Source organism: Phyllobates terribilis, unplaced genomic scaffold (assembly GCF_046119375.1).
Source record: "Phyllobates terribilis strain yellow unplaced genomic scaffold, ASM4611937v1 Scaffold_7__3_contigs__length_470593459, whole genome shotgun sequence".
Classification (NCBI taxonomy): Eukaryota; Metazoa; Chordata; class Amphibia; order Anura; family Dendrobatidae; genus Phyllobates; species Phyllobates terribilis.
Window position 1 is genome coordinate 319,181,636 of NW_027362767.1, and position 17,213 is coordinate 319,198,848.

Sequence of the window (17,213 nt, forward strand, 5' to 3'; positions counted from 1 at the left end):
AGTGGGCAACTTCTTATTTAAAGAACTGGGATTCATCAAGGGTCCACAACACATTTCTGGAAGTGTATCATGCCTCAAACAAAGAAGATTGTTGATGATTTCAGGATGGAGGAGTTAATACTAGACAGGATGGAGAAGGTTACAATCCTTCTCTAAACAGTTTGGGCTCCACCAATCCACAGTGACAGGTTTTGAATAAATGGAGAAAATTCAAGAGTATTTTTAATAACCTTTCCCAGAAATGGTCTACTGAAAAACATCAAAGAGCAAGGCATATCAGAGTCCATGAGGTCACAAAGGAACCCAAGATAACCTCTGAGCAACTAAAGGTCTCTCACATTAACATTACTATTCGTGAGTCAAGTCATCAGAATGACACTGAACAATGGTGTGCATGGCAGGATTACAAGGAGAAAGCCACTGCTTTCTAAAATGATCATTCATGCCCATCTAAATGTGGGTAAAGATAATCTGGACAAGTCAGGCTACTGGAACAATGTTTTGTAGATGAATAAGACCATCTAGCTTTTTTGGTCTAAATGAGAAGCATTATGTTTGGAAAACCCATGGTTTAGGCCCATTTAACTGCATCTGGTTCAGGATGGCTTGTCATCATTGATGAAGCAATGAATTCTGAATTATTTTAGCAAATTCTAAAAGACAAATTTCAGGACATCTGTCCATGAGTAGAATCTGAAGAGAATGAGAGTCAGGCAGCAAAAACAACAACCCAAAGCACAGAAGTCGTTCTTTAAAAGGAAGGTTAAAGAAGCAAAAAAAATAACTTTTTGAAATGGCCAAGTCAAGGTAATGACCTTAATCCAATAGAAATGTTGCAGAAGGTTCTGGAGAAAAAAAAAACCTGATGAACATAACGGAGTTCAAGCAGTTTTATAGGGAGAAGTAATCTAAAATGCCTCCCAGCCGATGTGCAGGACTAATCAACAATTAGCGAAAACGTTTCGATGCAGGTATTGCTGCACAAGTGATCACACCAGATACTGAAAGCAAAGGTTCACATACTTTTGCCACTCACAGACATGTGATATTGGATCATTTTTCTGAATAAAACAAAATAATGACGTCTGATTTTTTTTTTTTTTTTTACTGATGTGTTTGATTAGGATTTGTGTGAAAATCTGATGTGGTTTTAGGTCAAATTTATGTTGAAATATGCAAAATTCTGAAGGGTTCACAAACTTTCAAGAACAAATGTATGGTGATTAGGGGCTTCCGCTTAGAGCCTGTACTACAAAGTTGTACATGTGGTTTTGCTATGGTGTACCAATGGTTTCTTGCTGATAAACAGAAAATCCTATCACATCAAAGTAAATCTCTGAACTCTGAAATATAGGAGCCATTAACTCTAAGCTACGAGGGTGTAATTAATTGCTATCTCCAGATACGGTCACCAAACCGTGTCAAGAGCCTACACTGTATGACGCATCCCTGCCCTGGAGTGCCCCAACATGGCGGCGAAAAAGACCAACTGCACTTAACTGCTCAAGAGAAGACTTTTCTGGTGACCTCTTTGGTTTAATTTTACTTACAGATCCATTAAGAAATCACAGGGTAAGGACTGACGCAAGTACAGACTCATTCTTTATATAGAAACCATTCTTCATTATAGGGAATTGTGCCTTAAAAACTGTAATCGAAAAAAAAAATCACCATCACTCTGGCCCCAACTCGAGATCGCATTTTTGGTTTCGTTTTTTTCTGTGCTTTATTCTTTTAATTTGCACTTTCTTTCCCTTTCCATACCATTATGAGTGCGTTTCCAGATATTTAAAACAGATTCATTATCTCCAAAGATAATTTTTTGCAAAATTGTACTCCAGCAGCCTAGTGGCGTATAAATGCATCTAATCCACACGACTATCAAAGTTCTGACCAAATACCGGAAAGCATCAAAAAATAAGCAGCTTTATTTAAAATATGACAAAACAGAAAATGCACGGCGTCAAAAATGCATGTACAAAAAACACTAACAAAAAAAACCCCGCAACTGACCTATTAGGTGCAGAAATGCTGCTGAAAATCTGCAACATCAAGGCTCACCAAATACTCATGGTGGGAATGAAGCCTAGTCTAACAAGTTGCAAAAGAAAAAGAAAAAAGAAAAAACCGAACACCACAATCTTGAACTTTGTGCCAATTCATAAAGCATTGTGCACCTACTTTTATTAATTTGGTAAAAATCAGCTTTTTATTTTTCTCCCCAATAAATCACACTCATTAGTGCCGCCAATCTTCTCTGGCATCCATGATTTCTCCCAAACCCAATTAGGTGCTTCTCCAACTAGATTCTCCCAATTCCCTACCGTTGACTTTGTGTAAAGCCACAGGCGATTGGATGCCGAAGTGCTGCAACTTTATCACACACTGGGAGCAGCAGGATAAAGGCGGCAAGATGGAGGACAATCCAGAAAAACACAACCCTAGAGGAAGAGAAGCAGTTAATTAAGATCTTTCCCTACCCTGCCCAACATGTCACAAAAAAACAGTGTTTCTTCAAGGCTCTGCTGAATAGTAGAAGGACAAAATATGTGATAACTGGAACCTTCATAAAACACGTGGCCAATAAGGATTTTCATCTTAAAAAAATATGTATATATGCTCTGAAAGCTCCAAGTAACTTGTTTCAGAACTCATGAAAAGGTTTGCCCACTACTTTTTATCTAATGCTGGTAAAAGTTGCAGTTTTCTACAAACATTTAGGGTATGAGCATACGTGGAGTGTTTGACACACCCAAACTAGAGAAACTCTGCACTATTATGACATGCATTTTTCATTGCGTTTCACCCATTCTAATGCATGGGAAAGAAAAACGCTGCAAAAAATTGACATGCTAAAGATTGGGAAAAAAATACAGATCTCTGTTACATATGCACAGACACACAGCTCTGCTACATATGCACATCTAGAAAGAGACAGTTCTGCTACATACAGTGGGGAAAATAAGTATTTGATCCACAGCCGATTTTGCAAGTTTTCCCACCTACAAAGAATGGAGAGGTCTGTAATTTTTATCGTAGGTACACTTCACCCGTGAGATACAGAATCTAAAAATAAACCCAGGAAGTCACATTGTATGATTTACATATTTCATGCAATAAAATGCAAACTAATTAATTATTTGATCACCTACCAACCAGCAAGAATTCTAGCTCTCACAGATCTGTTAAGTTTTCTTTAAGAAGCCCTCCTACTCTGCACTCATTACCTGTATTAACTGCACCTGAAAAAAATACACCTGTTCATACACTCAATCAATCTCCAACCATTCCACTATGGCCAAGACCAAAGAACTGTCTAAGGACACCAGGGACAAAATTGTAGACCTGCACAAGGCTGGAATGGGCTACAGGACAAGCAGCAAGCAGCTTGGTGAGAAGGCAACAACTGTTGGCACAATTATTAGAAAATGAAAGGAACACATGATGACTGTCAATCTTCCTTGGTCTGGGGCTCCATGCAAGATCTCGCCTTGTGGGGTAAGGAGGATTCTGAGAAAGGTCAGGAATCAGCCCAGAACTACACTCGAGGACCTGGTCAATGACCTGAAGAGAGTTGGGACCACAGAAACACTACCGTTAGTAACACTACAAATAATGGGTTAAAATTCTGCAGGGCACGCAAGCTCCCACACATGTCCAGGCCAATTTGAAGTTCGCCAATGACCATCTGGATGATCCGGAGAAGGCATGGGAGAAGGTCATATGGTCAGAGGAGACCAAAATATAACTTTTTGGTATCAACTCTACTCGCCGTGTTTGGAGGAAGAAGATGAGTACAACCCCAAGAACACCATCCCAACCGTGAAGCATGATGGTGGAAACATCATACTTTGGAGGTGCTTTTCTGCAAAGGGGACAGGACAACTGCACCGTGTTGAAAGGAAGATGGATGGGATGTACGTGAGATTTTGGCCAATAACCACCTTCCCTCAGTAAGAGCACTGAAGATGGGTCATGGCTGGGCCTTCCAGCATCACAATGACCCAGAACATACAGCCAGGGCAACTAAGGAGTAGCTCTGTAAGAAGCATTTCAAGGTCCTGGAGTGGCGGTTACAATTAAATCTTTTTGCAATATTTTATTTTTTAGTCCCCCCATAGGGGACCGAGCTTCATTGTTACACAAAGATGGCAGAAATAAAGTCCTTAAACAGACCTCTGGCTGCCATGGCATGCATCGGAACAAATATGTTTAAGAGCCTATAAATTGACTAGCGTTCTGGTGACTGCCAATTATTTTTGCCAATCTGGTGAGGCGATGGTAAAAAAACACTGCATTAAAAGGATGGCTGATATTGCCAAAATAGTGCAACCTCAGTCTATTGTGCTTGGAGGAATCAGCTAACTTTAGATGTAAGTGTACGGTCAACTTGAAACATTCCCTAAACAAATGAGTAAATTCTTGGAAAGTTGTGTTTAGTTCAGAAATCTGAGAACTGGCTACACTAGTTATATTTTCAGATGAGAACCGTGGTATTTCACGTATCGTTCTTATCAGCCAGTGCAAATAAAAACAAAACCAGCTTGAATGAAAGCCATCTGTGTAATGAGAATACGATTCTGGTAACTATAAAAGAAATATCTAAAAGATGCACTCCCCAAATTATAAGTGTATTGCTGGAGAACTATATCCGGCTGCTGGAATAACAAAGTGATGAAAGTTACCATTGTGCCAGTAAACTTACACTCCCACAGCCTGAGCTCACTTGAACATTGTGTGCACAGCTTGTAGCCAACTTTGCCACTTGTTAAATATCTGAAAAATAATAAAGCCTACGTAGTAGACTGGTTTTAAAGAAAAAAAATGCTCAAAAAGAATACAGAGGACTTCACTTTGAGCAGTGGTAGAGGGTATGAACCAATTGGACTTTTAGAGGCCGAGGTGTAAAGATTTTCAAAGATGTTCATGGAAACAACAAACTTGTAGCTGCTTATATCCAAGGCCAGGGCTACATGAGGACATCTACCATTAACTTAAATATTGGCTTACAAGCCTCCCCACTCCATGTGCCAAGAACATGTACAGCCAGGAGATATACGGTCTAGTAAGTCTCACTATAGCATCTGAGGAATTAGAAAACAATCAAAAATCAAGGCAAAATTTGGTTTTGAACAATGGTAAACGTGCTTCATAATCAATCTCCTTTGATACAAATCTCTTAAAGGGATACCTTTAGTTTATTTTTGTTCTTAGAAATTGCTTAATTTAATGTTCCGCCGCCAGATTAAATATTTTTTTTAATCAGATAAATTTTTATTAAACCTAACAAAACAGATATTACATGACAATACTCGTTTTACAATATTACAGTAAGTCCCTCCCCCTTCCCTTATCCCTCCCCCCCGACCTTTTTTTTTTCTTATTTTTTTCTCTTCTTTCCTTTCCTACTTCACTCCTTTTCTTTCCTTCTCTTACCCTTTTCTTTCCTCTCCACTCCACCATACAGTTTACCAAGAGTTTTACGCTACAGTAGTATATATAGGTTACTCCAATTAATCCTATCCAACCATGGCTGTCATAATTTATGGAAGTATTCCTGATTATTCCTCTTGGCGTAAATAGTTTTTTCAAGTTGAATTATATAGTTCGTTTGGGCAATGAATTCACGTCTGGACGGGGGCTCCTCTCTAATCCAATATTTTGCAATCAATTTTCTGGCAATAAACAATAATCTCGCAATTGCTATTTTGGTCATGTCTGTTTTTATTTCCTCAACGTACCCTAATATACATGTTAGTGGGTCCCTAGGGACAATACACCATTCCAATATGGTTCAACACCACGATCCTAAAGGAGGACAATGCCAAAGCATATGCAGTATGTCTGCCTGAGATTGCAAGCACCTTGGGCAGTCGGAGTTAGACTTCAACCCTGCTTTAAATAACATATCAGGGGTTCTATACGCCCTGTGGATCACATACAGCTGTGACATTCTCCCAGGTTCACTCATGGATAACTTGGGTATATATTCTAGAATAGACTCCCACCTATCGTCGTTTATCTCTCCCAAGTCTGTCTCCCACTTCCTTCTAGCTTTGATAGGGTGTCCTCCAAGAAAGGCGTGGAGCAGGTCTCTATACACTTCAGATATTGCCCCTTTCGTTCCTCTGTTTTTAAGTATAAAATCTAACATCAGATCTATTTGTATTCCAATAGGCCCTCTTCTGCTTTGGGTCTGAAATGCGTGCTGAACCTGTCTGTATTGAAAGAGGTTTAGCCTTGGGAATTGAAATTCTTCCTGCAACATGTCATATGATTTAAGCTTCCCTCTGTAAATCAATTGATAGATCAGGCCAATACCCATTTCTTTCCACTCACCAAACTCCTTCATATTACTGAACTCCTGAAAATAGATGTTATCCCAGATAGGTGAAAACTTAGTGAAGTTAGTTACCCCCCTAACCTGTTTGATTTTCTGCCACATCTTATTAGATTTATGGTATGGTAATGTGATCCCCATTTATTGAAGATTCCCGCCTCTAGTCCCATACTTCATGGAGAAATCTTAATTAAGTGCTCCAAACTGACAGGTACCTGTCCCTTTCCCATAGTCTGTCCCCAGCCCTTGAGGTGTTGGCTTTGTGCAGGAAGAAAGTATAACCAGGGATTAGGGAGCGCTAGGCCTCCCTCCTCTTCGCTCTCTGCAGTGTTTCCTGTTTAAGTCTGGGACTCTTCTTACCCCACACCAATTCTCCAAATAGTGATTTTATCCGGCGGCACCTGCTCATTGGGATCCAGATGGGGGAATTATGCAGCACATATAACAGTTGTGGCATCACAATCATTTTGAGGAGGTTCACTCTGCCCACCACCGATAAATGTAACTTATTCCACGCTGTGATTTTAGTGCACAGTCTTTGTAATAAAGGGCATATATTAAGCTCCTCAAATGTCATCAATGGAAGAGCTATATGAATCACTAAGTACTTAAATTGTTGGACCACCTTAATTTGGTGAATAGTTCCACCTCCCCGGTACAGTCACCCTTACCATCTATCGGCAGAACACACGACTTATCCCAGTTAATGAGTAGTCCCAATATCTGTCCAAATCCCTCAATTAGTGTCACTACATTTCTCAAGGCTTCCCCAGGATTTTCCAAAAATAGTAGAATATCGTCAGCATATATAGCTATCTTCTCCTCTGTTTTCCCGTATACAAACCCCTTCACCTCCTGCAATCTTATTTTGGCAGTTAATGGCTCAACAGCTAGGGTAAATAGCAGCAGGGACAACGGACACCCCTGTCTGGTACCTCTAAACAGAGGAAAGCTTTCCGACAGTTAGTTATTCACTTTAATTCTGGCTGTTTGAGAGGAGTACAGAAATTTTACCCAAGCGGTAAACACTGGCCCAAACACAAAGCGACTCAGCACCGACCACAGGTCGTCCCATTCCACACTGTCAAAGGCTTTATATGCATCTAGAGATACCACCACTCTTTCCCGCATTTTCAGCTGGAATTTGCATGTGTAAGTACAGCCTCCTTAACCCCGTTACCCCGGAGGCTAGTTTGCACGTTAATGACCCGGCCAATTTTTACAATTCTGACCACTGTCACTTTATGAGGTAATTACTCTGGAACGCTTCAATGGATCCCCCTGATTCTGAGATTGTTTTTTCGTGACATATTGTACTTCATGATAGTGGTAAAATTTCTTCGATATCACTTGTGTTTATTTGTGAAAAAAACCAGAAATTTGGCGAAAATTTTGCAATTTTCAAAATTTTAATTTTTATGCCCTTAAATCAGAGAGATATGTTGTTACACAAAATAGTTAATAAATAACATTTCCCACATGTCTACTTTACATCAGCACAATTTTGGAACCCACATTTTTTTTTGATAGGGAGCTATAAGGGTTAAAAGTTGACCAGAAATTTCTAAATTTTCCAACAAAATTTACAAAACCATTTTTTTTTTAGGGACCACATCATATTTGAAGTCACTTTGACGGTCTTTATGACAGAAAATACCCAAAAGTGACACCATTATAAAAAGCAGGGCTGTGGAGTCGGAGTCATGGAGTCAGTGCTCATTTTGGTGGAGTCGGAGTCTGTATAAAATAGACCGACTCCGACAATATATAATAAATTGGGTACAGTAGTTCAATGCAGTTTGTGGGGAATATTTTTTCATAGGAATTTGGGAAAGTTATGAAATGTCCTATAAATGGCTGTTCTATTCCTGATCTAAAGCTACATTCACACACAGCGTTTTTGCTGCGTTTTTTGAGGATACGTTTTTCAGCTGCAAAAAGCAGATCAGCTTTTTAAAAAACCGCATCACCTGAAAGGTTTTTGCGCTCAGATGTTTTCAATAGCAAAAGCAGATTAGAAAAACGCCGCACAAACTGACATGCTCATTCTTTGTGAGGATCTGTTTTTGAGCCCAAAAACGGATCCTCACAAAATGATGTGTCTGAATGTCATATCTTGAAACCCACTGACTTTGCTGGGATGCCCAGAGTCGCTGCATTTTACTGCAAAAAACAGATCTGCAAAAACGCTGTGTGTGAATCATGGCCGTAGCCAGCGAGGGGCAGCTGCCCCCCCCCCCCCCTAGAAGCAGGGGCACGCACATATCAAAACTCACTTCTATGCTGCAGTGTTCCCCTCCTGCACTGGGCTCCAGACTGCAGGGCAATCCCCCCTCCTCTGTCCTGTCTTCGGCAGTCTTCACCAGAGAGAGGAGGGGGAGGGGTGCCTGCCCTGCACAGGATCCGATTCCTGGGCCCCGAGCTGGAGAAAGTGAAAGTACTACTGCTCATCTCTGTCACAGGAAGGTAACTAATGCTAATATTGTAGGTGATTATTATGTGCTCTCTGTACAATGTGTGAACTATATGTGCAATGTACTACTTGCTGTCTGTAGCTGTCATCTGTCTATCACACCATCACTCCCTCTATCCATCCCTCCATCCATCATTATATTCTATCTAAATATCTTGATTATTGTATCATAAAAATGATTAAATGTCTGATGTCCACATTGTACTACAATAAATTTTTCACTTAAATATAAGCAATATATGTGGGAGTCAGAGTCGTGGAGTCTGTGTAAGGGAAATTGAGGAGTCGGCATCGCAGGTTTGGCTTACCGACTCCACAGCCCTGCTAAAAACTGCACCCCTCAAGGTTCTCAAAATCACATTCAAGAAGTTTATTAACCCTTTCAGGTGCTTCACAGGAATTTTTGGAATGTGGAAGAAAAAAAATTAACATTTAACTTTTTTCACAAAAATGTTAATTTAGACCCAATTGTTTTTATTTTTGCAAGGGTAACAGGAAAAAATGGACTGCAAAATTTGTTGTGCAATTTCTCCTGAGCACGCCAATATCCTATACGTGGGGGCAAACCACTGTTTGGGCGCACAGCAGGGCTCAGAAGGGAAGAAGCGCCATTTGACTTTTTGAATGTAAAATTTGCTTGAATAATTAGCGGATGCCATGTTACGTTTGGGGAGCCCCTGATGTGCCTAAATAGTGGAAACCCCCCACAAGTGACATTATTTTGGAAACTAGACCCCTCAGGGAACTTATCTAGATGTGTGGTGAGCACCTTGAAACCCCAGGTGCTTCACAAAAGTTTAGAACATTGAGCCGTAAAAATAAAATATTCACATTTTTCCCACAAAAATGTTTTTTCAGCCTCCAATTTTGCATTTTCATAAGGGTAACAGGAGAAATTGCACCATGCAATTTGTTGTGCAATTTCTCCTGAGTAAGCAGATACCCCATATGTGGGGGAAAACCACTGTTTGGGCGCACGGCAGGGCTCGGAAGGGAAGGAGCGCCATTTGACTTTTTGAATGTAAAATTTGCTTGAATAATTAGCGGACGCCATGTTGCTTATGGAGAGTCCCTAATGTGCCTAAACAGTGGAAACCCCCCACAAGTGACCCCATTTTGGAAACTAGCCCCCTCAAGGATTTTGTCAAGGGGTATAGTGAACATTTTGAACCCAGAGGTACGACACAGAATTTGATAACATTAGGTCATCATATTGAATAAGTTGCCATTAGTCTTGAGCGCAAGTGCTCGCTACTTCAGTTTGCATCGGGTACTCGGGTATGCACCATGTATAGCGGGTGCTCGAGTGATATTGCGCGAGACCCTGCCTGCACGTTTCACAGTTAGACACCCAAAAAAAACAATATGGCATGGCAAGCAATCCCCGCGTTTTTTTTGGCTGTATAACAGCTGTAAAACATGGGGAGCAGACTCGAGCATGTCACTCCAGTACCCGCGATACTTGGTGCATACCCGAGCACCCGATGTAAACTCAAGTTGCGAGCACTTGCGCTCAACACTAGTCGCCATATCGTCGTCTTTTTCTTTACTTTTGAAAAAATCCCAACACCACCCTAACCCCAACACCACCCTAACCCCAAAGTTTATTTTTTACGCCGTATCTCGTGCGGTATAAGTGATTAGACGACTATTATTCAGGTCTGTGTGATTACAGATATACCAGATTCATATCGGGTTTTTATTATTGACAGCTGTCACACACTAAAATACGCTCTTTTTTTTTTGCAAAGACTAGTTTGCAAATGAATGAAGCTTCATTCCAGCGGGGTTTTTCACAACATTAAAAGTTAAGATCAGGTACACCATACTGCCCATTGTATGTGGGTACCGCATGTCATCCAGTTCAGATTTCTGGGAGAGATCTAGCAGTGTGATTGGCGAATCTAGATGTAGCAGATTCCTTAGGAGCACTGACTAACTACTAAAGAGCATAATGCTCCCTGTAAAATGTGGTATTAGTCAGTCCTCCATCACACACACTGTACACAACTTTGTGGCAATAGTCTGAACAAGACTGTGCTTGTGTACAATGCAAGATCCATGGTCTGACATGTTCGGTGCGATGCACTCAGGGTCCTGACGTAAACTTCAATCAAACATTTTTGGAATTAATTACAACTGCAAGCCAGACCTGGTCATCCAACATCAATTAATGTAATTGTATATGCTCTTGATGGAAGGGGCAAACCTTCCCACAGACACTCAAATCTTGTGGAAAGCCTTCCAGAAACACAGGGGTTACTATAGCATCAGGAGCCCAACTAGATATAACACCTATTACTTTAGAATGGGAGGTCCAACTAGCTCATTGATGTGACTGCCCCGTTTCCACATACCTTTGGCCCTAAAATGTGCAGTGTGCTGGATATGAACATGTCTCCCTCCTCTTACTGAAAGTTCTTGGATGAACAGAAAAGCGAGCAGTGGTCAGGATTACAGTCTTGAATTCGCCTAGTCAAAGCCCTCACTGATGTTTTTTAATTTCTTTTTTAAATATTACATTTTGCTTTTCCACAATAAATACTATGGCGTACCAATTTAACCCCTTCAGGACCCATCCTATTTTGACCCTAAAGACCTTGGCATTTTTGTCAATTCTGACCAGTGTCCTTTTACGAAGTAAAAACTCTTGGACACTTCAACGGATCCTAGCGATTCTGAGATTGTTTTTCGTGACATATTGTGCTTCATGTTAGTATTAAATTTAGGTCGATAATATTTGCGATTTGTGAAAAAAATCAAAAAATAGGCAAAAATTTTGAAAATTTCACAATGCTAAACCAGAGAGTGATGCGAGACAAAATAGTTAATAAATAACATTTCCCACATGTCTACTTTACAACAGCACAATTTTTGAAAAAAAAAATTTGGGGGTAGGAAGTTTGAAGGGTTCAAAGTTCATCAGCAATTTATCTTTTTTCCAGTAAAATTTACAAAACCATTTTTTTTAGTGACCACATCACATTTGAAGTGCCTTTGAGGGGTGTACATGACAGAAAACACCCAAAAGTGACACCATTCCAAAAACTGCACCCCTCAAGCTACTCAAAACTACATTCAAGAAGATTATTAACCCTTCAGGTGCATCACAGGAACTAAAGCAACATGGAAGAAAAAAAATGAACGTTTTAATTTTTCTAAAAAAAAATTTGTTTTTAGCCTAAATTTTTTAATTTTCACATGGGTAACAGGAAAAAATGCATCCTAAAATTTGTTGGGCAATTTCTCCTGAGTACACCGATACCTTCTGGGCGCACGGCAGGGCTCAGAAGGGAAGGAGCGCCATTTCACTTTTTGAATGGAAAATTACTCCAAAGTCAAATTGCGACCCTTCCCTTCTGAGCCCTGCCATGCACCCAAACAGTGGTTTATGACTACATATGAGGTATCAGTGTACTCAGGAGAAATTGCCCAACAAATTTTAGGATGCATTTTTTCCTGTTACCCATGTGAAAATGAAAAAAATTTAGGCTAAAAGAAAATTTTTGTGAAAAAAAAAAAGCACTTTTTCGTTTTCACAGATCAATTTGTGAAGCACCTGGGGGTTTAAAGTGCGGACTATGCATCTAGATAAGTTCCCTGGGGGGTCTAGTTTCCAAAATAGGGTCACTTGTGGGGGAGCTCCAATGTTTAGGCACACAGGGGCTCTCCAAACGCAACATGGTGTCCGCTAACAATTTGAGCCGATTTTCCATTCAATTTGTTAGCGGACACCATGTTGCGTTTGGAGAGCCCCTGTGTGCCTAAACATTGGAGCTCCCCCACAAGTGACCCCATTTTGGAAACTAGACCCCCCAAGGAACCTATCTAGATGCATAGTGAGCACTTGGAACCCCCAGGTGCTTCACAAATTAATTCATAAAAATTAAAAAGAATTTTTTTTTTCCACAAAAATTTTCTTTTTTCATTTTTACGGATTAACTGGCGAAGCACCTGGGGGTTCAAAATGCTCACCACCCATCTAGATAAGTTCCCTGGGGGGTCTACTTTCCAAAATGGGGTCACTTGTGGGGGAGCTCCAATGTTTAGGCACACAGGGGCTCTCCAAATGCGACATGGTGTCCGCTAACAAATTGAATGGAAAATCGGCTCAATAAGCCGCCTAATAAGTGACATTCCTGGAATCAGGGTCTCGTGTCCTATATTATTGCTGCTCTCAGATTAAATAAAAACCTGCTGACCGCTTCCGTTCAATATGCCACAGCATCAGATTGGTAAGGATTCCAAATGCAGAGATGCCCATGCTCCTCCAGAAGTGGAGCAAGTGGTCCGCCGCTCAGAAACTGAGCTCACTGGCTGAGACGTTTCAGTATATTATATAAACTACAATCACAGCAAAACCACATAAGACTAGAAGTTTTCCAGAGCAAAACAAACCGCTATGAGTTACCTGGTAAGTGTGTACTCCCTGAGACCAGAATGCAGGTTCATGGCAGAAAAGGTTCCTATGCATCCACGCAGCCTTTTATCCCGTCCAATCTTCCAAGTTACAAACAGTGGGCTTGCAAAAGAAAATCAAAGAAAATAACTCATTACTAAAAAATAAATGTACATGAATAGATCAATAATACATTGTGCAATGTGGTATCTAAAGGTCAGTTTACATTAGACAATGTGTGGCACTAAACGCTCGTTAAATAGCAGGTGTACGCTGGCAGACCACTCCTCAACTGCTCGCTGAACGATCTGTAGTAGATTGCTCAGTGCGCACAGGCTGCCATTGTTCTCGGCAGCGCGAATCCTGTTTACACAGGACAATATGCTGCAGAGAACGATGATCTTTTATGCAGGGCAAAGGATCATTTCACCCAATGAATGAGCTTGGCAAGACATGGCACCAGATCTTTAAGTTCCTGTCGAAAATAGCTTTAGTTACAATGCAAAATCATCATTAACAAGTGTTTCTAGGAACAATCTTTTTCAAGATAATATTGCAGTGTAAACAGGCGGCTGATCAGCCGATGAACGAGCAAAACACTCATTCGTTTGGTGAAGTGATATTTTTTGCTGTACACGAGATAATCATTCTTGGCTGCACATCGACCTGTATAACCAGGACTTGTGCTGCCGAGAACCATAGCAGCCTGAGCGCTCCTATTATAGATCAGTCAGAGCGGGCTGCCACTCTAAACAGTTAATAGACTGCTGATCACCAAACAATTAGGCAATAGGCGGTCGTTTAGTGCTGCCTGTCAGATGTGATCGCACCTGCACAGAAGATAAGCGAGCATAGCTTATTAGGGCAAGGGATGGCACCAGGAGCTCACGCTGGGGCACTGATGTGCTGGTAATTGTTTGTGGAGAAACCTAAGGTCTTGGCATTTATGTGGCACTTCTATGACACTTCCCGCCTACCTAAAACTTGTAACCAAATACTCCCGTTCATGGTAGTTTTACTAAGTGCAGCAACTTCTAGCAGAAAATCCCTCACCAGCTACATGGCAAAAATTGCTCATGAAGGTTTCAGGAAGGCTATAGTTTTAATGTTCTGGCCAATCGTTTTAATGATATATAAATCGCTGCTTAGACGACAGACTGGTGTTTCATGAATGACACAACACAATGAGAAGTGACATTTTGCAAGCAAGTCTGCATATTTGTTGGGCGCTGCCTGAATAATGCAGGAAGCAGCGAGAACACTCGAGCGAATCCTTTTATAATATTAATTATAAAGGTGAATCGAGGTAAAATGTTAGATAAAGAGGAGAAGACAAAACAGAATAGGATGGAAAGTGATTTCACAGCAACATACTTATACCCCTGGTTAAGACGCCATAACGTCCGCCATCACAGATAGGACTGCGTGTCCTCACTAAGAGGCACATCCTGAGGGACACATCTGTACTGTCGGATAATGGACAGGAGACGCTACTCCAGAATGGAAACCCAACTGTGTTCTCAATAGCTGATGAGGCTTAATGGTGCTGACCAAGATGTCAGGCCCAGAGCCGATCAGCTGTTAGAGGGGGCTGGAGAGAGCGCTGCTCCCCATTCATGGTTTATCAGGTACACCACCGAACATGTATGATGAGCAGTATAATGGCCACTGCTATAGGTCCGCATAAAGGGCTTCAAGCCCTACCAGATCAAAGGTGGGCGACTGCCTAGGCAATGCACCACATATACGGAAAAAAAAACACCAGAAAAACAAACACTTAATAGACAGTAACTTGGAAAGTTGCTTGCTGGTATGAGCACTTTCTAATTACACAGGTTTATTCCCATCTTCAAAGTGTCCATGTAACCAACCACACAAAAACAAGGAAACCACATTCATACACATTTTATGAAGTGTCGCACCAATGATCGTTCGTGTGAAAGTCACAATAAATGTAACATAAAAAGTTAAAAATAAATAACATGAGACCACACTGTATAAAGAAATCCTTTCTGGACAGATTACTTGTTCATGTAGTTCTGCCATTATAGTAGTCAGCTATGAGGCAGGGTAGTGTCATAAGGGAGTAATGTGGAGCATCGTATTGTGAGAAGAAATGGCGATACATTATCTAATAAAGTCCAAAGTAAAGCAGTATCTTCTGTTGGGACCTCAAGAGCCGGCACAGCATCGGTCACTACAATAGGACCTCATCTGCAATCTCTGTAACCAGAATGAAGTAACACTGCGAGGATTCTCCAATGGACCATGGCCGCCTCCTCAGATAAGTGATGGTTGTTGGCTTTTCACCAGCTGACCGTGCACCTATGCCGAGCACAACGGGAGGAGCGCCAAATCTGAGCACAAGTAGAGGTGAAGCTAATGATGGGCCGTGCCGCTCAACGTCGTCTTAATACATCTCTGCTGTAACTCATGGGCCACATAGCAGGGAATCTCTCCCATCAGAGTCCTTCACCTTTCAGTCGCAGTATAAAAAAAAAAATAAGCCATGAACACCGGATTTTTTTTTTTTTTTTTCCTTGTTGACAGACACATGACAGCTTGTTTTCTCATGAGCGGAGTTGTAGTTTTGAATGACAAATTGGCTGTGTGCCCACGATGCGCTTTCAAGCGATTTTACTGCGGAATTTCTGCTGCGGAAACGCTTGGTAATACATGCCCCATGGTCCCCAATGACAATCTGCATGTTCTGTGCCCATGCTGCGGAATTTTCCGCAGAAGATTTTATGTGCAGAAAAATCCGCAGCATGTTCATTATTTGTGCGTTTACACATGCGGAATTACCTACTCAATGCATTAAAAAACACAAGGCAATTCCGCATGTGCAAAACACTTCAAAAACGCGCAAAAAACGCATGTCAAAAACGCTTCAAAAACACATGTTAAAATCTGCACGCGTTTTTACTGGCAAGGAAATGCAGAAATGAAGCGGAAATTTTTCGCTTAATTTCTGCATCGTGGGCACATAGCCAACACATTAGATGGTTGTTGGCCCAACGATGCAACGTCCGACAGCCATCTTGGCCGTCTGTCCCATACACAGGAGTGCACACTCATCCAAGCCCTCCTATATGCTTTATGAGAAAGCTGCCGACCGACATCTCTGCAGGCAGCTTATCTCTTGGAGAAGAATCCGATAAGTCCGAAATCAGACATGCCTGATTGATCTGCAGACGATCAGTTGGCAGGCGCACACATGCACAAGAGCTGAACACATTGATATTGGTGGCTTCATCCGACAGTCTAGGGTGTATCCACCTAAAGTGTGTCATGGACCTGTACAACAGCAGGAACTACCCCACCATGTACATGAGGATCCAGGCCGGGAATGAGCTACCGGGCATGTGCGAATAAGAGCTGGACACATCGGGTAGATATAAGGGGCAGTCAGTTATAAGTACATGTCAGCAATATCCACCACACACAGAAGTTTCTAAAAAGGATTCCAAATGAAAGCGTGAATGTCTTGTGAATTTAACCTTTATTTTCAGGACAACCCGTTTAAAGAAGCAGTCCACTATTTTCTAGCTTGTATGTTCATTCCAGCACCCCCAGCTCGTTATCTAGCACATTCTGCACTTTAGTGTATTTCCATACATCTCAAATCACTGTGTTCATTTCAGACTCCATCCTGAATTTCAGATTTCACTCTGCTTCTTTCACCTCTATGCTCCGCTATGAATCCCAAGATACATCAGCACAAGATCACCGACTACAGCCTGTGCCATCTCTACCTGCTGGGACAACCCAACCTGTTCTCTTCTCTAGATTCCTCTAAGTAGGCTAACAGATTGTGCAATCAAGAGATAGAACTAAGAAAACAGCTATGTAATCATCAACTAAAATTCCCTGAGGAGAAAGTGTGCGGCACAGTGTGTGCAAGAGTGTGTAGTACATTCCATGCTATTGCACCATACAAGCAATTCTGGATACCGAAATGGTGCCCTCCCACCACAGAGCCATGTAATTCCCGGGGGGTT

General features: G+C 41.3%; 1 protein-coding gene across 1 annotated transcript in view; it reads right to left on the reverse strand.

The window, feature by feature from the left end:
* Positions 1-17,213, reverse strand: part of AMMECR1 (AMMECR nuclear protein 1) — a 201,349-nt gene that overhangs the window by 25,055 nt on the left and 159,081 nt on the right. Inside the window, exon 3 of the mRNA XM_073641126.1 lies at positions 13,225-13,335. Coding sequence (XP_073497227.1) covers positions 13,225-13,335 — 111 coding nt within the window. The remainder of the gene's footprint in view (positions 1-13,224; positions 13,336-17,213) is intronic.